The 25,312-nt window shown below is 40.1% G+C and overlaps 1 protein-coding gene across 7 annotated transcripts; it reads left to right on the forward strand.

The window, feature by feature from the left end:
* Nucleotides 1-5: 5 nt before the first annotated feature.
* Nucleotides 6-24,209, forward strand: LOC112562673 (dynein regulatory complex subunit 3-like). Of its 7 annotated transcripts, XM_025236083.1 has the most exons (12): nt 20-111; nt 223-315; nt 2,567-2,753; nt 7,403-7,519; nt 8,781-8,947; nt 14,343-14,489; nt 15,728-15,847; nt 17,722-17,834; nt 18,722-18,896; nt 19,825-19,956; nt 22,177-22,371; nt 23,311-24,209. In XM_025236083.1, exons 3-12 carry the CDS (start codon nt 2,594-2,596, stop codon nt 23,560-23,562), a joined length of 1,578 nt encoding a protein of 525 aa, XP_025091868.1. In that variant the 5' UTR covers nt 20-111; nt 223-315; nt 2,567-2,593; the 3' UTR covers nt 23,563-24,209. The 7 variants fall into 7 exon arrangements, with proteins under 7 accessions (XP_025091861.1, XP_025091868.1, XP_025091891.1 ...); XM_025236076.1 differs by lacking the exon at nt 223-315 and having other exon boundaries at nt 6-111; XM_025236099.1 differs by lacking the exons at nt 20-111; nt 223-315; nt 2,567-2,753 and adding exons at nt 5,534-6,084; nt 6,372-6,405.
* Nucleotides 24,210-25,312: the final 1,103 nt, after the last annotated feature.

Consider the following 25,312-nt stretch of genomic DNA (forward strand, 5'->3'; position numbering starts at 1 on the left):
CTATAGTAACATACGCCATCTTGCGACAACTAAAGTGCTCGTGTAGCATGGTACAAGAAAAAACAAGTTGTTGCGGATTGCAAACTGGCTTTTCACAATATTAACTTTCAGGTTTGTTAGCACTATCATTCTATTCTATCTTTTTCAGATCAACAAGAGATTTGTGTTCTTTTGCATGCCGCTTATTATAAGCAGCAGTGAAAAGACTAATTGCATTTGCAGGATGCGTTCTTCGTACAAAAGATGGAGAAACTTCTTGTTAGAAGAAGATTAGGGAAGACTGCCACGCTTATTGAGGATAAATTAATTTCACAAGTGAGTCATCTTTACCCTGGAGGGAAAAATGATCACGTGGTAATTTTTCAATGGTATATAATCAACAAAGTAATTATGTGTATAGTTTTAAGTAAAGATAATTATGATAAATTAAGTTACATTATTAGAAAGCATGATTGGTCTGGGGAAAAAATGAATGTCAATGAAGCCTGGTGCTATATGAAAAGTGCTTCATAGTGCATACCCAAGGAATGTAATGTAATGCATCCGCATAATTCATAATAAAAAGAAAATAAAACTAGTGTGAATGAACGGGACCATTTTGAGTTGTTTAAAAAAAACCCACAGATTATAGATATTATATGATTAAAAGACAGCTGAGGTAACAGCTTTGCTCAAGAAAGGTTTGAAGTCTGATCCTATAGTAATTATAAACCAGTAAGTTAAATAGGTATCATGTGTACAATTTTGGAGAGTATGGTCATTTTCTAGATAATCGAATGTCGAGGATAACAAAAAATCTTGTGTGACACAGAAATTAGAAGTTATTGAGGATATAACCTCTTTATTGGATGATAGCAAGGTGAATGTTCCTAGAGTAGTAAAAGCTTCAGTTGCCAAAGATGACCAGTCCCTCAAGGTAGAGTAGTAAAGGCTTCAGTCTCCAAAGATGACCAGTTCTGCGTGGTAGAATGAAAACAGCTTCAGTCGCCACAAGTTTACCAGTCCTGCATGGTAAAGTAGTAAAAGCTTCAGTTGCCACAATTTCCCCATCTACTACCCTCATTAACCCCCATCCCCACACTCTTCACAGAGTCTGATCACAAACTTGTATTACTGGACTGCTGGCAGACAACTTTTTCCAGTTAACTGGTAAAACGAGGCATTAGACGAAAAAGCTTCTGATTTATTCACATTTCAGATTAACCACTAAAATGAGGCATTAGACAACAAAGCTCTCGGTTTATTCATATTCTTTGTTTAGGCTCGCCGATACTAATAGCAGATCACTTCGCAAGAGGCTAGGCGTTGGTCTTGGCAGACAGACAGCAATCCACCTATACACATCCTTGGTCTGATCTGTTGAAAGGTGACAGGCTCTGCTTGGCAGAGTAGTGTCCCTATGAATGGGTTTGGTGACTTTGGTTACCATATGGTAATAAGCTTTGACCATACATTGTATGGAAAAAGTGCCATTTTGCCAGATGGTGCTTTGGTCTCATTGGGTGGAAGCTTAAGTTACTTACAACCCCTAGGTATAGATACTTGTAATTAGTTAATTTACTACCATTTGTGCACGTGCTACAAAGTGATGGAATCTTGAAATTAGGTTTGTACAGGTGTTCAGGTGTTGCAAAGTGCTGGACTCTCAAAATAAAGGTTATGTGAGGATTAGGTGCTAGGTATTAGCAGGGTAGATATTAAACATGAGTAGGACAGAGAAGGTACCTGTGTGGAAATATTGTAAGTAAATCCATTTTAAATTTATACTCCTGTGTGAGTGTGTCAGTCTGTTTGAATGCTTGCATGTTGTACATTCATACTCACATTAGAAAAGAAATAAACATTTATCCAGTTAGTGAATGAGATGGTGTCATCCTGTGCACATTAAGATCTAGAACTAAAGCAATTCTGGAACATAGAAAAGACATAATTTGTCAGAAAAGTAATCCAATCCAGATTTGAATGACAAACTATATGGAACACATTTTTGGAAAAAGCAAGGTCGTTTATAGATTCCATGGACAGCTAAATGTGTAGTGTAGTAGATGGTAACACACTGAGTAAGAGTCAGAGTTTTAGAGGAAAATTCTACTTGTGAGCTTCCATTTTCTTCCCTGGAGCAACAAAGAGAAATGGACCAATTGGTGGTAGGGTTCTTAGGAGCTGCAGTTAACTAATGGTCTGGTCACAGTGATTAGACAGTCATGTAAAGTGGATCAGTCTGGCTACAATACACTACGGTATATCTAATTAAAATATCACTGGACATCTTTGTAAGCATGTGTGAGTGTCACATGCATAGATGTGAGGAAACACTTTTCTTAAAAAGGAATATGTTATTTATCAAATCAGATTAAATTTATTGTACAAAAAAAAAAGTTATTTAAAAGTTCATGTTTACTTGTAGTTGAAGCTGTTGTGACTGGAATTATATTGTTTTTGTGGTTCACTTTCACATATGCAAACACACTTTCATGTGTACTCTCCCTCTCAACAAAAATGTATATTTACATAAATATCTACTCTGTTTTATTTGTATTTTCTTCTTTCTATTAATACCTATCAGAGAGAAGATTAGAGAGAGACTGGCAAAATGAGTCGCCTTTATGATACTGTTGAGCCTTCTGTTATTGATGAAGAAATGTTGACGCATGCTGTTGAGGAACAAGGACCAAAAGAAGAGGCAGGAAAAATTGCAAAGACAGAAGGGATTGATTTCAGAGATGTTCTAGCTCTGCGCCTTGACTTCAAAAGTAAGCAGACTCTGATAGATTTTCAAGTGAAGGCTTTATTTTAATTACAAATAGAATCACCTTTAAAAGCCCTTTAAGATGCTCACATGTTTACTTCTGATTTCTTGAAATACGGCCCTTTTAAATTTAGAAAGTATCATGATAATGTTATGATGAAATTTAGATCTTCGCCTGTAAGTTTTCATGCTTAGTGTCGCGTGTCGCTTGCTCCTTATGTGGTCAAGGTATGGGTGTAGCCAGCCCTTTTAATCTGGCCAGGGGAGGGGCCAACACGTGGCGCGTCTGTCAACTGTGACGGAGCAGAAGGTAATAGACTCACCTCAAGGGACATCATAATATAGGGGACGTAATCAACAGGGTCTGTCGGGCGGGCCGCGTATCTTTTATTCCTAAACGATGAAGCAACTTCGGAAGCCTTCGGAACTTCGGAAACCTTCGGAAGCGTGACGTCAGCGACCTTGCACACTTCCCTTCTAAGCCAACCTCCGCTTCACTCTTTGAAAGCTATGAAACTTGTTCTGGGGACTAATTCTACAACTTTTAAATACTGTGAAGAGTGGCATAAAGTGAATTGTGACAGGCAAAATAGCTCAAGGCCTTAAACTGATGACAGGTCAAGGTAAACTCAATGAGGGCCCATCGAACACAAGCGAGACGATGTTTCTACAAGTACATTAGATTACAAAGCTTAGTGTGCTTCGCCTCTGTAGTCTAGTGGTTAGGTGTCAGGCCTGATGTTTGAAAGTAGGTGTGTTCGAAACTTGGGGTGGCGATCGTTTTTATTTTGCTTTGGAATGTTTTTCGTTTGATGTGATACTTATATTTCTGAATCTAAAACTTATGAAAGTAAAATTTATTTATTTATAAATTTAGGCGGAATACCATAGTGGTTCATCAGCAGTTATTTAATGCTGTTGAATCTTCAACAAAATTGAGTAAAGAACATTTGAGAACATTATATCACTTTTAAGACTATACGCAGCTAGATTACATGACTTCTCTGGGCAATCAACAGGTTTTAATGAAAGGCTTGATAGAAAATTGATCATATTAGAGAACGAAAAACATTCCAAAGCAAAATGAAAACGATCGCCACACCAAGTTTCGAACACACCTACTTTCAAACATCAGGCCTGACACCTAACCACTAGACTACAGAGGCGAAGCACACTAAGCTTTGCAATCTAACGTACTTGTAGAAACATCGTCTCGCTTGTGTTGGATGGGCCCTCAGTGATTTTACTTTGACCTGTCATCAGTTTAAGGCCTTGAGCTATTTTGCCTGTCACAATTCACTTTATGTCACTCTTCACAGTATTTAAAAGTTGTAGAATTAGTCCCCAGAACAAGTTTCATAGCTTTCAAAGAGTGAAGCGGAGGTTGGCTTAGAAGGGAAGTGTGCAAGGTCGCTGACGTCACGCTTCCGAAGGTTTCCGAAGTTCCGAAGGCTTCCGAAGTTGCTTCATCGTTTAGGAATAAAAGATACGCTATATTGAAAGCCCGGAATCGGATCGTGACGATAGAGAAGAGCTGCGGCGCGGGGAGACGTCGGTGTATCCAGGACACGGCTGTGCTTTCCCCTGGGATGGGACCTGGTGAGCACAGCGTCTCCCGTGCCTTCTGTGTGAAGCTGTGGTGCTCAGGACACGGCTGTGTGCTTTCCCCTGGGATGGGACGTGTCCTGGCAGCAGTTCCACTTTCTCCGCCGTTTTCAGCGTGTGGCAGAATCAACGCATCACGAACCGAATTGGGTGAGTAATTAGAACTGTTCCTGTCTCCTATCTGCGGGCCAATAACTAGCTGACCAGTGCGCAGATATGCAGGGGGCGCGAGCGACTGTGGCTGCGAGATTTCTGTATAGATGTATGTGGGGTGGGGGAAGACTTAGCAACCAAGATTGTATTTGGGAGCTTGCTTTGTGTAGATACGGTTCTGCGTCTGTCGTAGCAGACGACGCTGTTAACGAAATGTTACAAGTCGACACGCTGAGGGGCCAGCTTTGTGATATGTGTATGGCCGAAGAGTGTGTTGTTCATGTGCATGGCTTTGTCCAGGCTCAGAAGGTAGCCGTGGTGACATTAATTGTCGAAGTGTGGACAGACTGCCGTCAGTTATCGAATTGAGGACAGAGTACTGTCGACCACCAGAGAGCGGCCAAACCTGTGTGGAATTGTCTTGGGACCGTCGACTAGGCGTCGAAATTCAAGTCGTGAGGACGGATTGTGTAGTCGCCAGGTGGCAGGGCAATAGGCGAGGGTGTGACGTAGTTACTGGACGTGGTGACGTCAGCATCGCATTGCATCAGGCAGTGGCCTGGAAGACTGATCGATAAGCTTTGTTGTTACAGTTGTAGCGGGAGCGCTAGTTTCGGTCAGCGTACCGCTGACAGTGTCTAGTCCCTCCACCCCACATCCCCTTCCACCCCACGCGTGGTCGCGCGAGCGGCACGCAGCGCGAGACAGGGCAGCAACTGCGGGTGACGTAGTGCCCAAGCTGCCCTGTATAAAAAAAGCGGGTGTAAGGCAGCGCTCGGACAGACAATCGGAGAGAGATAGAGACGCCCCGAGAACCCTGAGACTGAGATAGCGAGAAGTACCTTAGTACCGCAAGGCGCCCTGGTCCGCTGGTAATAGCGGCTCGCGACTCTCAGTCTCTTTTCTCTCGTCCCCACCCCAGGAAGTTGAGTTAACGAGAAGTACCTCGGTGCCGCAAGGCGCTGTGGTCCGCTGGAAATAGCGGCTCGCATCACTCAGCATCCCACCCCACAGAGTTAGGCGGTAGGTTTGGCTAGGTAGGGTTAGGATAAGGGTTAAGTTTGGCAGTTGTTTTGTTGGTAGATGTATATATTCTGTAAATAAATCTATGTCTTAAACTTTAGCACTTGTGTGAGCGTGTAGTATCAGCGAGTGCTAGTGTGTGTACTGTCCCTGTGTATGTAGTCGTGACACAGCAGAAGAGAACACACGAGAAGGTCCGGCGGAACTGACGCACCGACTGAAAAGACACTTTACGTGCAGTTAGTAGGTAAAGCAGGTCTTTTGTGGGCTCCTAGGTCGGCTGTAGCTCGGGTGCGTGCAGAAATAGGTATAGAAGGAAAAAAAAGAACACAACGCGAGGCACATAAGAACTAGGCGACGCACCCGACTAAAGACAGCCAGAATTTTCGTAGACAGGAAAATTCTCCTAGGGAACTCCCGTCCTCTTCCATGGACCGACAAAAGAGGAACGGACTGATTTGGCGCCAGGGTGTTAGCGATAGGTGCCGGTCAGTCCGGTTACACAGTATAAACACTCAGTGTGGCGCCGGACAACGCTGACACCAGTAGTTTGTCTGGGGAGCAGGGCCGTGCTTAGGGGCAGGCGGACGAGGCATCTGCCTAGGGCCCCGCGCTTCAAGGGGCCCCGCGCTTTTGATTGTAACCTATTGACGAACGTTACAAATAAATTAATCGTAGGCTTATGTTGTAATGTGTATGCAGCGTGCTGTCAATGATAAAAGACGAGATATCCCTGAGGACAAAAGTGACTTTAGATCCCAACTAAAACCGTGTGATCGTGGCGTGAGGGCCCCGCACATGCCCTTTGCCTCGGGCCCCGCGGGGGCTAAGAACGGGCCTGCTGGGGAGCGTATCTAAATGTTTGTGTATGTTAGGTACATGTAATGCTTTCTCATCATTGGAGGGGCTCTCCTCCATTTGCTTTGTATTTTTTGATGTAATGTTTGTTTTCTTTTCCTTTTTCTTTTAAGTTTGGCGAGTCGTACTTTGGGACCGCCAATAAACTTGGGGAGTGATTGGCTTCGTTGCTCGCGTCGGGTGCGTGGAAGTCTGTGTGATTGTGAGTGAGTGTCTGTGGGAGAGCAAGTCTTGCGACGCCCGACTGCGTTACGCGACACTTATGATTTTCCTAGTACAGTAATTTGATGCTTGGGGGCTCAGCTAAGCCTGTAGGAATCATGAAAAGACGCAGCATAAAACATGATTAATAGAGGTATGGATCATTTAGTGCTTAAGGAAACTTATTTTCTTTCTCTTTTTTGTTATCTTTTTTTTCTTATACTAGTCAGTTTGATGGTAGCTGTCAACAGAAGACATTCCTGTCAGATTTGTCTCTATTGTGAAAGTAACATCTAATCAATAAATCCCTTATTTGGTAACTTCTGTTTGTTGCTTTCTTGTTTGCATCAACATGTCAGAAACAGCAGGCAAAAAGTTGGCTATTTTCACCCTGTTCTCCTCTCAGGGTAATAATACTGCAGGGTTAACACTAATCCACCCTGTTCTCCCTCTCAAAGTAATAATATTGAAGGGTTTATCCTAACTCACCCTGTTCTCCCTCATAGGAATATGATGCTGCAGGGTTAACCTTAACCCACCCTTTTTCCCTCTCAGGGTAATAATACTGAAGGGTTAACCCTAACGATCTAACCCCTTCCTGTTCTCCCTCTCAGGGTAATAATACTGCTAGGTTAACCTTAACCCACCCCTGTCTCCCTCTTAAGCAAATGCGCTGCTGCAAAGAAAAAAATAAGTAGTTTAAAAATCTTCTGCTAGCAGGTTTATCAAGAAGAATAAGCGAATTTATAAAACAGATACAGTAAGACTTATGTATACTATCTTATTATTAACTGAGTGATTTTTTTAAGACAGATATTCTGAAGATTGATGGCCTTTGGGAATTTTCATCTCTGACCAAACTCCAGTTGGATAACAACATCATTGAGAAAATTGAAGGCATCAGCATGCTGATCAACCTTGTGTGGCTTGGTATGAGTATCTTGATTGGTGTTTATGATTGTAGCCACAATAACATGTTATTTCACACCAAAGAAGGTTGTTGGCCATTCGTAAGATTTATCAAATGAAAAAGATTCTCTTTCTTGTGGATGTACATTTATTTCATTTCATCCATAGCTGTCTTATTAATATGTCCAAATCAAGAGCAAGAGTGTTGAAACACAAGAGTACTGTGCTCATTTTTCGCCATTCCATATTCTTTGAAAACACAAAACAAACTTGCTTGAGTTACCCCTCTAGTGAAAATCTGCTTTTTGACTGGTCACTGGGAAAGCTTATACTGGACTGGTTGTGGAAAACACTAGATAGCTTGATAGATTCTGATTAGATGCGTTGGTAAACAACTGGGTGTTGGACAAAGGTATTTTCATCGAGTAGTTTTCATTAATTATTAATTTCATACATGTCACATGCTTTGGGGCAGAAGCCATACAGTTTTTTAGTTATGATGTAGCCAGACTGATCACATTCAACAGAAAAGTCATGGCACCATTTATTTTGTAGCAGGGATCCTTGAAAATATCTGTTTCATATTTTCACCTTCCAATCTCGTTTGATTTCTTACCTTATGATTACTACTATTCTTTCAGAACTTAATTTCTTTAATTACGTATATAGTTTGTTCTTTTCCATATAAAGTGCGAGAGCTAACTGAAAAAAGCCTTTTTTGCTTACTTTACCTCTCGTAGATAAAGAATTGTCAATATCATTGCCTACTTAGACCTAGCACCTGTAACTCGGTGGGGTTGGGAAAAATGGGGCTGACTGACGTGAGCCGCTTTACAGAGTAAACAAATATATTTCTAACATATTTCTAACACTCACTCACTGTTTATAACTTTTATTTTCAATATCACAACGGAAATTCACATATTTGTGTGGATAACATATGCCTTCCAGTTTACATAGAGTTATTTTGCTGGAAGAGGCTGTAATTTTGATGATTCAGCAACATCCCCAAAATGTCATATGGTACATAAATGTTGTTACCTCATGGCTAAAATTCTGTGAATTGGAAGTAATATTTTGACCATGTGATCCCAATCTACCGATTTCAGTCAAAGAAGAAATATATAATATGAGAAATACATTGGGAAGTGTTTAGAAATTAAATTTGTTGGAAATTTGTACTAGACTGAGAGTTGGGAGCATTCAAAACATCTGTAAGAACTATGCAAACTTCATAGGGATTGACATGCAGTCGATAGAAATGATTTTCTGTGATTTCCAGATCTTTCCTTCAACAACATTGAGGTAATTGAAGGCCTTGACACTCTGGTAAAACTGCAAGACCTAACGCTGTATAACAATCGGATTTCTCATGTGGAAAACATGGACACCCTCACCGACCTTCAGGTCTTTTCCATTGGCAACAATGATCTCAAGGAACTGGAGAATGTATGTCAGTTGATCATGTCTAATGTTTGTTTAGTTCTTGCTACATTCTTGCTGATTGTGCTCTGGATAATGTATCAGTTATGAAAGTTTCAGATTGCTTGATGTGTTATGGTCATCACCAAAGTTAAAGATAATCGAGAAAGTCAAAAGTGTTTATGAGGATCAAGGGAAGTGCTGCAGGGAATAATTTCCTATTCACTTTAGTAGTTTTGGAAAGCTGTAGCACCCCTATAAAATCTGTCTGAAGGATTCAACTATTCCATATACCATATCGCCTCCAATACATGTACCGCTGGCTTTGAGGCCAACATCAGCTGGGTCATCTTGACTGAAAAAGAGTGATCCACATTGTCAAACAGCCTCATGCACTTCAGTAGTGGTGGTTCCAAAATGCAACCAAATAATAAGTCTGCATGGATGTCAGCAAGCAAAACAAGTTGGTTCATATTCAGGACTGACTTGTGCCATCTGTTGGTGAGCTGGCTCAACTCTCAGGAATGACCATATTCACAAAGCTTGACTGCAATAGTGTTTACTATCAAATCCCTTTAGGTGAGAAAAGGCATGAACTTTCAACATATATGCACTGTTTGTGAGATTCATCAGTAACATAAGGACTTGCTCAGTTTTGACAGTAGCCAGCAAGATGTGTCCAAAGATGGGACAGCCGTGGACCCCAAGAAGCTAAAAACTGTCAAAAATTGTCCCAGACCACAAAAAGTCTCTGGTTTTAGAGGACCACTAGAATTGTTTATCATGTCTCTATCACAATGCATGGTCTGACATGCACATTTGTGGCAACACAATGAAAACAGATTATTCTTCTTTTCTGGGGGCTTCCCCGCCCTGAGCGGTATCAAATGTAATGATAGTCCTCAATCATTAGTGTCAATCAGATTATGCTGGGCATAATGATGTTGTTAATAAAAGTCCAGCAGCATGTCCTCAAGCATTAGTGTCAGTCAGATTATTCTGGACACTGGAGGGTGGGTAATAGATTGAAAAGAAATGAATTTTTAGACAATATGATTGACAGAATAAATGGAGACCAGCTACTGAACATAAAAAAAAGGACAGCACAAAGTGGAGTAGATGTTTCAGAATGACTACAGGAAGGAATGAAAATGGACTTCTTTGCGTTGGCCTCTAGTGGTTTACATTTCTTTTCCTTCTGTTCATCATCTTTGATGGTTTGTGAAGATAGACATAGTGGCAGTGGCCACAACATTGCTTCCTAGAATATATTATTAGGCATGTGTGCCAACAGAGGAATTTGTCAATTTATGATATGCTACTGTAGCACTGATGCTGACATTAATTCACGTCAGCACTTTTGTGTGCTTCATTATTGCAGTATCTGTCTCTCAAACATTGCATTGAATAAGTACAAGCAGAACATTTCCAATGTATATTTCCATGTTATGGCAGATGTCTATATACCAGGTGCATTTCTATAAAATACAGGTACAACAGGGCTGTTTTATTGCCTAAATGTGGTGTCTGCCTGACACTAATCATGATTTTATTTGTGCTGATGAGTAGCATTTATAAAAAAATATAGCTCTTTATGATTTAATTCTAATCTTGTTTGGTGATAGAAATGTTTAATAAGTAAATATAAAGCAGACTTCATCTGCTAACTTTTTTATTTTAAGTAAATAAAAGTGTTATAGCTGATTTCAACACTATGATAAGGTATTTTAGGGAAAAAGAATGTTGTCCAAGTGCAAAATTTAAAACTACATTTTTGTAATCATATTTTACGTAATATATCTATTTCAATTATTAACACAAGGGAATATAATACAGTACGACTAACAAGTAAAATATAGTTGTATAATTTTCAGTTGATGAATGCTTACAGTCTTTCTAAAATAGATTTAAGGTAATTAGTGAGATTTTGGCTGGGAGTATTTTTCAGACATGTTGCAGCTATTTCCATGGTATTTTTTTACAGCAGACAAATTTGTCACCTTGGGAGATTGTTAATCGATACTTTTTGTCATTAATGTTCTCACAATTTTCTTATAACACCTGTTTTGGATGGTTTATCCTTGATTTTCCGTGTAATCTCATAATAGTTAGTTCCTTAGCGTATATTCATAGTTTTATTTTCTTGCTTAGAACTTTTGATTATGAAATTTCTTTCCCCTTTACAAAACTTCTTGTTTGCTCTGCTGATTCCAATTTCTCCTATGATTTTCAGTACTTCCACCAGCTTTTGCTATGCCATTCTAGGTAAAGTCTCTGATAATTTTTCTATTTTGGTTAAAAATTTGTTGGGGTTTGTTTACTTCCATTTATGCCAACAGTTGATTTTGTTGCTTTTGTTTCTATTTCTTTATAGTCTCAACTGGGCGGTTTTCTGCAGAATACTATTATGTCACAGATGGGTGTAACTAGATTACTCAGCTGGGACATATGAACATTCTTTCATCAACAAAATGATTAAACTTTTTTACAGTCATTATATACTGTATTAGCTTTCTGTACAAAGTACTTTGGACAGAACAACATGAAATGCCCGTTCTAATAGTATTAAGCTGCCATCTACATTCAAAAAATACTTGAAACATACACCAAACATATTAATAATAGTAAGTGGGAATTTATAGAGTGCAATATCTCAGCAAAAGGTGGACCCACTCCATTGGACAAGATCACAAAATAGTAACAAAGATGCAGAACAAGTTAACAAAAAAGTAACAAAATGTAGAATCAAGAACAGTAGGACTCCCTGCATTCCAGCTGTAAAGGGCAATGACTGTATTAACAACATCGACTCCAGCGAATAAGGATAGTGACATCAGGAGAATACTGGGAACCAGCGGCGGCGTTTGGGGGTGGCAAATGGGGCGGCCGCCCCAGGCCCCGCTCTCAAAGGGGCCCTGCGCTTCAGCCCCGAGGTCATCTTTATGACTTATTGCTGGCTGTGTTTCATAATAATAATAATAAGTCAATTTGTAATGCGCAGGTATCCATTCCGAAGAATGCTCATTGCGTTGTGTTAAACAAGATGTGACAAATAAATTGACGTGCAGAAAACATTTCTAAGTTCTAATTAAGCAAATTATTGAACCCATGTCTTCACGTTAAACCCGACAATAGTAACAAGCAGTTTATTAAGTTATCGTCACCATATTATTTCGCTTTAAGAAAAAAACGCTACTGTCACAAACGGTGGGGAAGGTTACGAACAATTAAAACACTAAATTCGTGTGTTATTTCGCGAAATTGATCCAGCCTATCTAACTGTATATAAATCAGTGCTTCCGGCATCATATCAATAGGGATGTTGATACACGTACTCCATTACCCCGGCACCGCGCGGATGGCCGCCCCAGTCCCCGCGTATTCCTAGCGCCACTAGCTTCTGCTGGGAACATTGAGTACTTTTGACAATATGAACAAATGTTGTCATATGTAAAAGCGTGTGCGGACGTTTCGGAGCCGGACGTTTTGCCGACCGGACGTTTCGCCGCCGGACGTTTCGGAGTCGGACGTTTTGCCGACCGGATGTTTAGCCAACAGACTTTTCGCCGCATTATGTCAGAGAGAGAGAGAGCTTACTTACTTCTCAAAGAATGAAAGTAACTACTAGATTACACAATAATTCTTTATTTCAAACAAATTTTACACACAGACTTCACAGACAGTTCACTTTGATTGTCACAGATTATGAGCAACAGCTTTGAGAAAAAACATTGATACAATGGCGAGAGAAATGTGTGAGCTAACGGTTCACATGAGGAGGGATAGTGAGAGAGAGTTCACTGATACATTGATACAATGGCGAGAGAAATGTGTGAGCTAAGGGGCGTCCCACACTTGACTTCGGCTAAAGGTCTCGTGTGAAATGCCGAAATGAAGTGCCCCGCGCCGAAACGTCCAGCGGCGAAACGCCGGTCGGCAAAACGTCCGGCTCCGAAACGTCCGGCGGCGAAACGTCCGGTCGGCAAAACGTCCGTCGGCGAAAAGTCCGTGTACCTGTAAAAGGGTGATCGATCATCACTTCAGTTTATTCAATGCAGCTAAACACTTTTATCCAGCCACAAAAATATTTTAAAAATGTGAAGCAAATTATGTATTATGGAATGAAGTCAACCTTGCAGTCACAGTCTTGGTGACTTGGGCAAAAATGTCATAAAAAACTGCATTACAGTATGGTTACAAAAATGCTCTGTACTTTGGATGTACACTTTAAACCACAAGTACTATGTAATAATCCCCCCAAAACCATGCCTTCAAAATGTTAGGTTATGCATCTTGATAGTAAATGGTCATCTTCAAATTTGTAGTTTGTCTTTATTGAGTTAACATTATATGCTACTAAACAGTATTCTACAATAGTTAATTTGTTTACTTAAATCATCTGTTTCTGCTGTCTTTGTATGAAGTTGTCATCTGCCAGTGAACTTACATGATACAAATAACAGTTTTATGCTACCAGGCACTACTTTTTGGTATTTAATTTATTTACTTAAAATCATCTTGCTGGCATGAACATTCTATCTTCTCTTGTTTGATGTTTAACCTTAACCGCTTAAGATATTGGTTCACCTGTTAATGTGTAGTCTCCACAAGAAAAAAAAACTCGCTTGAAATGAGGTGAACTGCAGTATTTTCATTAATACATGAAAAAATACAGTCAACAGCAAAGAAAATGACAGTTCTGTAGCTCTCATTGTCATCTTTATAGAAATCAAAACTATGGTTATAGGTTTACTCGAAGGGATGTTACTGTTTATATTTGTGACATGTTTTATGAAATAAGTATTTACACATAAATGCATAAGAAAATTGCAAAAATAAATATTTTCTTTTTTCGAAGTTCGCATGGCATGTTTTCTGAATACTGGGTGCATGGTTGGGGTCATGTGGAATGTTAAACCCTGTAAGCACTTGAGATGCTTAGTTACAGGCATTGAAACTTGGTGAACTGTCAGATTATTCCAAAATTGTAATGAAAATTAGTTTTTCAAAAATCCATAACTTTGCTTCTGATTAATCTAGAAATCGGGGCTCCCCAAAACTGGGTCCGTTTGGCAAGGTGTTGTTGCGGCCCTATGCTCCTCAAAGGAGCAACAAGGAATAAACTAATCTAGCAATCTTAAAGAAAAACTTGAATACCGTAGCATTCAAATAGTCAGTTTGTGAAATTTTAGTTTGGAATACCTACAGTTCTTGCCTTGCTGTCAAGAGCAGTGATAAGTTGCCTTTTAATGATTTTGCAAGGAAAAGCTAATTGTTGGCACCAGTAAAATGCTTTGTCAGCTATAGCAGTTTCTCACCAGTCATCAGAAGCAGAGGGTTTTCTTTGACTATTTCCATACATAATTACACATAAAGTGTTTGATATATGGGATAATTTATGTGCATTTTGTGACTGTTGCAGATTGCATACCTGAGGAGGTTCAAAAAGCTAAAGACACTGAACTTGCACCATAACCCTTTCTGTGACTTGGAGGGTTACAGGCAGTATGTTGCTGCCTTTCTACCACATATAGAATACCTAGACTACCATCTTCTGGATGAACAAACAGTAAGCACAAGTCTTGCAATTGTCCTATGATAGTCCAAACGTGCATGCATGTGTGCAAATGCTTAACACAGCTAAACTTGAGGATTGGCTGCTGGATTTTCTTTTTCATTTTTGTTTTTTTGTTGGCTTTTAAAAATACTTTTAAAGAATAACTTGTGCAACTGATACTGTAACTGTACTGCTGTATGTTGACTGATCTTCTTTACACCATGAACTCAACACTTTGATCGGATCATTGGTTAGTTGCAGTTCTTAAGGCCCTTGTAGCAATCAGTCTGTTCCTCGATGTTGTTTAAGGGAAGAGTATGAAAGTTCCCAAGGAAATTTTTAAACTAAAATATACCTTGTGCCTAATCTAACCTTAAACATAAATACTAGAGTGGAGCACTTTGCAGCACCTGGACACCTGTAGTAATTTAATTATTGCATCTATTATTGCACCATGGGCAAGAGATGGTAGGAGCTAGCAGGACAAAACACCTTGCGGCAAGCTTTCACTTCTGTTCTTGGTTAGAGCTAGTCACTTCACCTGAACCATGCCCTTGGGGAGAGATACCACTCTGCTGGGCAGGAACTGTGACCTTATGGCAAGTCAGACTCCATGGAGAATTTACCTTTATTTAGTGTAGGCCATGGCCAATGACTGAAGGTGGTGAACATAAAAACCTAAAAACATATTTACATAGATGTGTTGACTAGCACAGTTGGCTTTCCAGTTCCAAATGCATGTAATAAATGCACCACATTGTAATCTAGCTGATGCCCTAATTCATTTAAACTCCTATAAATATACACCTTTTAGTAAAGCACAAATATATACATCTGTGGCTGTATCTAGTGTAACACACATCAGCACACATGCAAATATATACACATGATATACACCTAAAGTAATATTCTTACTATATGCTCAGCATCTTAGGCCTGACAATGAATTAGAACTACTTAAACATTAATAACTCCGCCTGGAAACCCCCCCGGATAACCTGCCGGTCTCAAGCCCGGACGAAGGAGGGTTGGGCATGGGGCTAGCAAGTAATTATATATGTGGAAATAAAAGGTTCCATGGAGAGCGGGAGAGAAGGGTGACAATTGAGGCTTGTATCTAGCAAACAGGAACAGTCACTTTGTGGCAAATGGGGAATGTCTGCATAAACATCTGTGCTTGCATGGGTATGGTTACCAATTTTGGTGTGGTTTGAAGCGTGAAACGACATGTGCATATTGCATGTTTGCAGAAAGCTGCAGCATATGAGCATCACCAGATACAGATAGAGGAGATGTTAGATAATGAGAAGAAAGCACAGTCTAGGCAGGCAGAAGATGATCGTCAGGCACTGGAACTTCAGCTGCATAGGGTAAAGTTTCTTCTTGGTGTTGTGTAACTTAATTGTAGCTTGTCTCATGTCATTTAAGTTTATAGATGCTTATGGTAAAGTTTAATTTTCTTCTTGGTTTCATGTAACTTAATTATAACTTGTCTCATGTCATTTAGGTTTATTTTGCACCAGTATATAAGATTTTATTTTTAATTCATATTTTATGAATTATGCTAAGTTAATAAACTGAATCTTCAAATTTTAAGGCTAAGCTGAGGACAGAAATATGTCTTTAAGTGACTCAGTTTAGTTTTTTAGATAGAATAAACTTATTTCTCAGAGTTCACAACCCACTTTCATCCATTAAATTCAACCTTCTGACTTTGGAAGCACAGTTGATGCTAGTTGAACCTGAAATAGTTGTGTAACAATCCAACTGGAAGTAGTTTATAATTGGAATATCTTGATCTTAAAGACCAACCTGAACAGTTTGCGTTTTTTCCGGATATCAGTTCATGAAGGCGATTTAAAACTAACCTGTAAATTTCAGCCTCCAAAACCCAACCGTTAATTGATTATCCATTACGATTTACACCTGCGATCACCTAGTGCTAACAGTGTACTACATCACGCTAACAGTGTACCACATCACACTGGTGCACCATTCACAACATTGCAATCAACACCAATCACAGAGAGAGAATGAGCGACAGTTGGGATTATTCTGACGCTGACAGTCTGCATTTCTAGTGGTTCTGAACAACTGTTACTTTGTCACGAGAAATGTAACTTTTAGCGTCCAAATAACCCAAACTGTCACTCTGATTGGTGTTGACGGCTGATGAATGGTCTACTAGCGGGACATAGTACACTGATTGGTGTTGACGGCTGGCAATGGTGTGAATGGTGCACCAACATGACGTAGTACACTGATTGGTGTGTACAGCTGGCAGTGGTGTAGCTGGTGTACCAATGTGATGTAGTACACAATGATATCCACCAACATCAGGTTATTTCCAAAGACATTGTCGTCATGACAATTTCCACTGCAGATTAGTAACTCAAGATGAAACCTGGATTCATCACTTCGAACCTGAATCAAAGATTCAAAGCAAACAGTGGAAACACTGTGGTTCTCCACCCCTGAAGCAATTCAACCAGGCAGCGTGGGCTGGCATGGTGATGGCTTGTGTTTGTTGTGATTGTGAAGGAGTAAACATGAGACTATCTTGTACCAGACGACATGGTTGAGACGCAGAGATCGAAGATGTAAACTTCACAAGTAGCAAATCGCATGGTCCTTCAATCAAAAAGTGAAAAGCAGCATGGTTTACAGGGTTAATAAAAAGGTTTCTAATCCTGTTATGTCAAAACCCTAAAGATGATGAAAGCAAAAAACAGGACGCAGAAGCTGTTTGTGGATGAAAATATTGATGGGAAGAAAGGACGCAGCACAACCAGTGAGGAACAATCCAGAATAGATGAGAACGGCGCAACAAACATTACAGATCGGTCAAACACTAAAACTCGACACAGATCCATGGACAAAACAAAATGGCAGAGAGCTTGTCCCCGCCAGCCAGTTAGGACATCACTGTATCTTACCATATGGAACTTTACGCTTTACGCTTTATTCTGCAACACTCTTCCTGGAGAACCACATAAATTCCATCTGTCTGTAAACTGTGCTGTCCTTGTTTCTTAGGATGATTACTGCCAAAGAGGCAAATGCACTAGGTGATTTTTATTTTATCGAAAGAAAGTCTATAAATGTCAATTAAGGTTTGAACTTTGACTATTCTAAATAAAATATACTTCCAGAGTAGGCACAATATTCACATTTTAAAATAAATCTGTGGTGGCTTTAAAATCATGAAAGTTTGTGAGTGTGCTAGTTAGTCTTTTTATTGCAGAAAGCCTATGTGGAAAACTTGAATGGACCTAGTCTGTTTCAAAGCATGTATGCTGAGGATGCTGAGGGTCAGAAGCTAGAAGACATGCCAGGAGTTGATGAACTGCTGGTTGTATATCCTTTAAAAATTGTGTCTTGAGCATATGTGTGCACTTACATGTGTGCTAATAAGAACTGATTATGATCACAAAATTAAATATCAAACTAGCCGCCGAATATTCAATCCTGGCAATCTGCATTTCACAATAATAACAATGGGAAACTTTTCTTTTGCAAAAACAAAAAAAGAAATATGACATCTAAGCTTAAAACATAATTTTACTTATTTTAACAAAAGTTATACAGAGATTTTCCTTATTAGCTAAACAACTAACATGAGGGACCAGCCTAACATTCTGATGGAATAAAATAAGTGCAGTAGGGTTTAGCAAGAGGTGATGCAAAGGCGGAGTCTTAAACTGCAAGAGATGTATATGTGCTAGCTTAGGGTAGGGTGGAGGCTGACAATGACAATGAGACTGCAAGAGAGGTATATATATGCTTTAGGATGGAGTCTGAGAAAGCAAGAGAGATATATATGAGGGCTTAAGATGGAGCCTGAGACTGCAAGAGAAATATGCATGTTGCATTAGGGTAGGGAGCCTGAGACTGCAAGAGAGGTATATATGATGGTTTATGATGGAGTCTGCAAGAGAAATATGCATGTTAGATTAGGGTAGGGTGGAGCCTGAGACTGCAAGAGATATATATATATTGTTGGTTTAGGATGGAGTCTGGGACTACAAGAGAAGTATATATGAATATTTAGACGGTTAGGGTGGATATTTGTTTCCAATTAACAATACAGTTTTTGTTTATAGATAAATCCTTAACTGGTGGTACCTATCATGAGAATTTCACAACCATCTGCCAACAGATGTTTGAGTATGGGCCTCAGGATTTTCTTGAGATGTAAGGCTGCTGTGCAGTTTTTTTATGGATAAACCCTTAACTGGTCGTACCTATCGTGAGAAGTTTACAGCCATCTGCCAGCAGATGTTTGAATATGGCCTTCAGGAGCACCAGAAGCGGGAGGCAGAAGTGGAGCAGTTCTGGGAATGTGTAGAGGAGGCCAAGACAGAAAACAAGGAGATGGGCATGAGAGCAGTACAGGAGTTTATGGCTGATAAAAAGCAGGTTATTATAGTGTGTTCATGTTTGTGTGTCTGCCTTTGTGTGTATGCGTGTGTTTGCATGTGCACACACATACCCATGCCTGCATGTCCTTGTATCTGCAAGTATGCATATGTCAGTATGCATCTGGCTTTATATGAATTATATCCAGGGCCGCCGAGAGCCAGCCCGGGCCCCGGGACAGACCTCTCCGGGCCCCTTGTACTTGTAATCGTAAATTATTTTCCCAGTATATAATGTATGTTTATAATTCGAATCTCAATATCTACACTCAAACTCAACTTCTGCATGTGTAATGCTTGGGTGCTCTGTCCTTAGACCTTTCTTTAAAAGAAAAAGAAAAGGAGAAGAAGAAAAAAAAATCCACTGACCAAGGCCGGGCCCCCTTGACAGACGCGGGCCCGGGTACACCAGACCCCCCTGTCCCCCCCTCTCGTCAGGCTTGATTATATCCATGTATGAATGATGGGAGAGTGGAAGTGCAGAGATGTATGAGGGCATTTGTTTGTCTTGTCTGTAAACATATTCCATCCAAGAGTTATTCCATGCATTATGCTTATTCTTATATTATGTTGTCTAAGCCTCAGCAAGGCCACTTGTGACAACAGTACATATTACTTTTCTACAACACATTTTAATTAAATTGTGATGCTCTGAACTACTGCAACTGAAGAGAAATACTGGCATTTTGAAGTTTTGTACTTGATTAGTCTTAGGTTTAAAACTTAATGGGCTTGATAGTACAGGGGTTAGGGGAACTCTCAGGTTTGTGCTTTATGTTCATTGAACCAATATCCTAAATTGAGGTCAAAGGACACACTGATATTTTGAAATAATTTTGCAATGTAGGATATCTTTCATTTGATACATGGAGGCCTCTTATTTGCTTGATTCTTTATTGGACACATTTCCATATTTTTCGTCTCTTTAGATGTTTACAGAAATGAGCAGCATAAGCGACCCCAAGCAACTGGCAGACAGAGTCCAAGAATACAATACCTGCATCACAGAACTCTGGGACAAACTTATGGGCCTTGAGCTACAGCTTGTTGATCAACTGGAGGTAGTGCATGCTTATTTAATTTCCTTTATTGTTTACGTAATTCCTGCACCTATTCCCGATTTGCAGATCCTCTCTGTAGAAGAGGCAAAAGAGTCACCTGAAGCACTTCATTTTGAAAGCTTGGATCAAGCTCTGTGAGCAGGTTCCAAGTCTCAGAGCCATACAGCATAATGGGCACAGCACAACAGAAGATTTCTAAAGCCTGAATTTGGTGCATAAACAGACACTTCTGCTATCCCAAATTTTGTTGAGCCTGACCATCACTGCTGTCACTATGATCCTGATGTACATGTTCCATGCAGCTACCGTCCTTGGAAATGGTGGCGCCCAGATACTTAAAGGACTGTACTCCATTCATTTGGATCTCTGCCTTGCTTGATCCACTGGTGTTGCATTTGTCCATGCTGATCTCCATCCTGCATGCGCTGGCACTGGTGGCGAGTTTGTCAGTGAGGGTCTGTAACTTGCCATTACTGTCTGCCTTCAGACAGATATTGTCAGCAGAGTGGAAGCTACTTCTGATCAAGATGCCTCCCCCAAAATCTACACAGAGAAGTAAAGGTTGTAGAATGTATCCTGCATTATTTTCTCCAGGTAGATGTTGAACAGAACTGGAGATAAAGGGAAACCCTGGCACACAGGAAAAGAGCTAACCCACTTGGTTGCTGAAAAGTACTGAGCTCCTGCCAGCTCAGAATCTGACCTGTTCTCTGCTAGCAGCAGTGCAAGATGACTTCTCTATCTTTAGACTGTGTACAGCTCTCTTTACCTTTTCTTATTCGTAGGACTGGTAGGTCTGCAGTCTTGCTGATTGTCATCTGCGTTCTTAGGACTTAGCATCTGTTCTCAGTTGGAAGCTGTACAGGTCTTTGCAGTATTCAGTCCATCGGTTTAGCATTGCTTTCTTTAAGGTTTATCTTGGCCCATGTTTGGGAGAATCTTAAGTGACCTCTAGTCTTGGCAGGAATGCGTAGTTGCTAGTGGCAAGGGAGGCAAAGAAGATAAGGAAATAAGCATGGGGCTGGGGAAAGGATTAGTCAGAAATCAGATAGGTTTGCGAGTTGACTTTGAGAGCAATGGAATAAAGCATTCATATATAAATATCAAGTTGTCTCATGATGATCTTGTGATGACGTTACAGCTGGTAGGCTCTATTGCTGTTGCTTTAAGCCATTCTCTTCTCTGTGCTGGTACCTTGCTTCTCGATCTTTGTTTCCTTAGCTGCTTTCATCGGCTTCCTAAACTTGCTGTCCAGGATTGTGCATTTAGCTGCAGTTGCTACTTCAGGTTTTCTTTTCTCTCATTGTAAAGGCTTCAGGGCTGCTTTCTCTTCCAGCAAGGGTAATTTACATTGCAGCCCACTGTGTTCAGGCAAGCAAATTCACCTCCAACTTGAGCCTTGAAAGTCCCTATAATCTCTGCATGGGTCTAACCCTAACCCTTCCAGTGCCATTTAGCACCTCTTCCAGCAAAAGTATTTACACTGCAATCCTCTGTGTTCATGGCAGCTAATATGAAAAGAGAAACCCCTAGCTATATGAAGGGTTTCTGGAAAAAGTTCATCTTGAGGCCAGACTTGGTACTTGTGTGGTGGTGATAGTTTCAGATATGTTTTAGTCTAGAGAACACTGTTCGGGATGTCATGGATGTGTGTTGTCATCAATGAAAAGGATGATATAAAAGTAAATCTACGAAGGGGCGGGTAAGAGAGAAAAGAGAAAAAGGAGGTAGATAAGAAAAGGAGAAGAGCTGGCAGAAATAAGTGAAAGTTAAGGAGTAGTGACAATGGATTCTACATAAAGACCTATTTGCTGTATTTTTAATCAGTCCACTGTGTCTGGGGCGACTGTTTTTTTTTTCCACTAACTCTTAACTGCTGTATGAAGTGATTGTGTTATGTTCCTCTAGTGCATCTGATATGATTCTTTCAAGGATATTGAAGAATCCAAGCTATTGGAACAATGTAGGTGAGAGGGTACTGCCTTATCAAACTCTATTGTTATATTGTCCCAGCCGTTACTGCCAATACAAAAATAGGTTTTCAGTTTAATGTTTGGCATTTGTCTGGAATATTTTACATTTGTCTTTTGATTTATTTAAAGTCAGGGGCAGAATCATATTTTGAGAAAGAGTTAAATGTGTAATATTGTGATAAAACAACCCTTCATTTCTTTCCTGGCATTCAACATACATTTCACTAAGTTTTCACTCTACTGATAGGAGGTGATCCAGAACTTTGATCGCAACATGCAAGATCTTGTGTCCACATTCATTGAAAATCTCCAGGGCTACATGGTTCAGGCTCGTGATGCTGAGAATGCACACCATGAAAAGATGATGGAAATTGCCACAGTCACTCTGGAGAAAGTACTCAAGAACGAATTGGATGAGGAGATCCCTGATGACCTCAAGATGGTAAGAAGCATGCAGGAAGTAGCTCTCAGCAGGTTGCAAAACAGTCAAGAGCAAATTTAGAGTAGTCATTCTCTGTTGACAAGATGACAGAAATGTAAATAATAAATGAACATTTGAGGGCTGTGCAGGTGCAAGTGGTTAGTAAATGAGGAAAAATGTAGAAAGATCAAACCCTTCTATAGGAAAATGTCACCATTGAAGAGGAAAAACCCCGACAGATTAAAGACAAAGTTTATGTTCTTCGCTCTAATGCATGTGTGATGTAACTCCAGTAGTAAAGCCTACACTTTATTTCATTCTTTAAAGTCTAGCTTTATTTTTTTTCCTTGAGATGTCTTTTCTGTTTCACTTTTCTTTAAAAGAAAAAGAACATGAAAAAATATTACTGACCAAGGCCAGGCTCGCCTTCCACAGCCACGGGTCTGGGTGCATCCTCACCCTCGTCAGGCCTGCCTACTAGTTTCTTTTGCCATACCTGAAGCATGATATCCTCTACTGAGTGGTTCCACCTCCAGGAGGGGCAATGTCCCACTTGATGATTAGAGTGATTTTTGATTGTTGGCTATAAAACAATGGATAAACAATGGATGAACATATCGCTGCTTGAGAAATGAGGTGTAAGAAGTTAAATTACATTTCTTGCCTCCAGTTCTGTGATGATTGTGTTGAGCATACAGATAGTGGGGAAAAGTTAACAAATGTATGATTGTATACTTAAAATAACAAGGCAATTGTCATGAACTCCGGCGAACCTCTACTAGTTATCACATGACACAATATTATTTGTATAAAATTCCTATTGATATATTTTTATATACTGTTCAGATGCATGTTAATGAAGAATTAAGATGTTGCATTTAAATTGAAAAATAGAAGGAATGTGCAACAAATAGAATATATATCAGTCATAGTGCCAAAGATATTGTTTTTCATTTGCAGCTATTTGTTGACAGAGACACAATCACAAATGCAGTGTCATCATCACATGATGTTCATCTCTTAAAGATTGATAATAAAGAGGATGACATAGTGACACATATCAACAATTGGCTGAAACACATGATTGAGACAATCCATGAAGAGCAGGAAATACAGAGAAATAGGCAGCGTGTAACAGAGATTAACCACTTGATCGATCATCTGAGAGAAGAAATCGACAACCTGGAGCTGACAGGAGGTCAAGGATATTGAATAGATCATTTAGGGAACTTTGTGCGGATTATCTGTGGGGACATTGGTCTAGCTTGCGCTAGACCTAAAATTATGTGTAGTAGAAGAGCCATTACTGAACACAGGCATGCAAAAATTTAAAAAGGTTATTTTTCCTTTCCCCCACCCATACAGGCACAGATACTTCATCCCTCACTTCTTCATGCACGCGGTGTTCTCATGACGTAATCCGTTTGCTGATTGTGACTGTGTGGTTGACCATCAGTTCATGCGCATTCTTGTGTGGAACACACCGCGTTGGTGCTCACAGTGAAATGTGCTTTGCAAAGCCTATTACTATGTTATTATTACAACTGCTATTTTACATATGCATATATGTACTTTCTAATCTTCCTATTATTAGTATTTGATGCTATTTATAAATATACTAGATATTTCTATTACAAATATTTGATATTGATATAAGTATGTGCTATGCTAATTCTGATGAATTCTTGAATAGATTACACCAGCAGATGTAAGGATTTGTTTGTGTGTTTTATGCCATGCCAGCAGCTAAGGATATATCATTTTACATACCTAAAGTTAAGATATGTAAGCTGCAGGTGAGTTGCTTATATATCCCCTACCACAAAAGCCAACTCAAGAAATAAAATTTTGAAATGATGGATAACTGTTGTGACTCAAAAAGCCACCAACAAAACCAGAACCACAAACCAAACCCTAACTGGATATCTTTTTTTAAAACCCTTAAATCTTGTAGTAAAACCCTATCCTCTTTAAAAGTGAAAAAATAGCAGTGAGACAGATCTAAACAGGTAAAACAAAAAATCTGCTGAAAAAATTTCTGGCAGATATTCTGGAGACCAAGACAGTTTATTAACACATGCATAATTATAAAAATTCCCCGACACCAAGGAGAGCCTGTGGGGGGTTCACCTTGTTAAAGGTGTGTCCTAATCAAAGTCTGCTGAGGACTACTTCCTCCTGTTGCACAGGGTGGCACGAAGATAGGTGGCATTGCCACAGGTACTGAACATAGCCCGTGGAGATAGGCTTAGTCAGATGACACTAGTGATTGCAATTGACAGGAGACTGGCATGCGATCTTGGCGGCCTGGTCCACTCAGACATTGCCAGGAATGCCAGGGGCCCAAATGAAAACAATGTCCTTAGGTAGGACTCTCAAGCAGAGCCATAGTTGATAGATCCATAGCCAGGGCTGCCCAACCTACAGCCCACGGGCCACATCCAGCATGTTAAGGTGCCTCCTCTGGATTACCCGTTTTAACCAGACACAACATAATTTCATTTTTAACATCATGATTCTGGCAAAACCGCCATGTTCTGGCTCCCAAGATTTTATATCATGTCCAGTACAGCCCTTGGGTGAGAAAAGGTTGGGTACCACTGATATAGATGAAGCAGGACTGTGCGGTCCATCCTCCAGCTGAAATGGCCAACTACTGGGAGAATGTCAAGGGCTTTCTTATATGAAAGGCATAGAGATTTGATATGTAGAAGAAAAGATGACCCAAAGAAATTTTACTTCCTGGACCACTTTGAGTACCGTGCCATTGATAGAAATAGATGGGTTTGGAAACATGTCTGATTTTGAGGGAAAAAATTTGAAGCCATTTCCTGTCACCCACCCTTGTACACCGAAAAAAAGCATCAGAAAATAGGGGTGGGTCAGCTTAGTGACCCAGCCAGAGAGAGGCTGGGTGTTCACCCCCGGCACAAGAAGCCGGTCCCACGAGGACGGAAGGCAG

Source organism: Pomacea canaliculata, linkage group LG1 (genome assembly GCF_003073045.1).
Source record: "Pomacea canaliculata isolate SZHN2017 linkage group LG1, ASM307304v1, whole genome shotgun sequence".
NCBI classification, from domain to species: domain Eukaryota; kingdom Metazoa; phylum Mollusca; class Gastropoda; order Architaenioglossa; family Ampullariidae; genus Pomacea; species Pomacea canaliculata.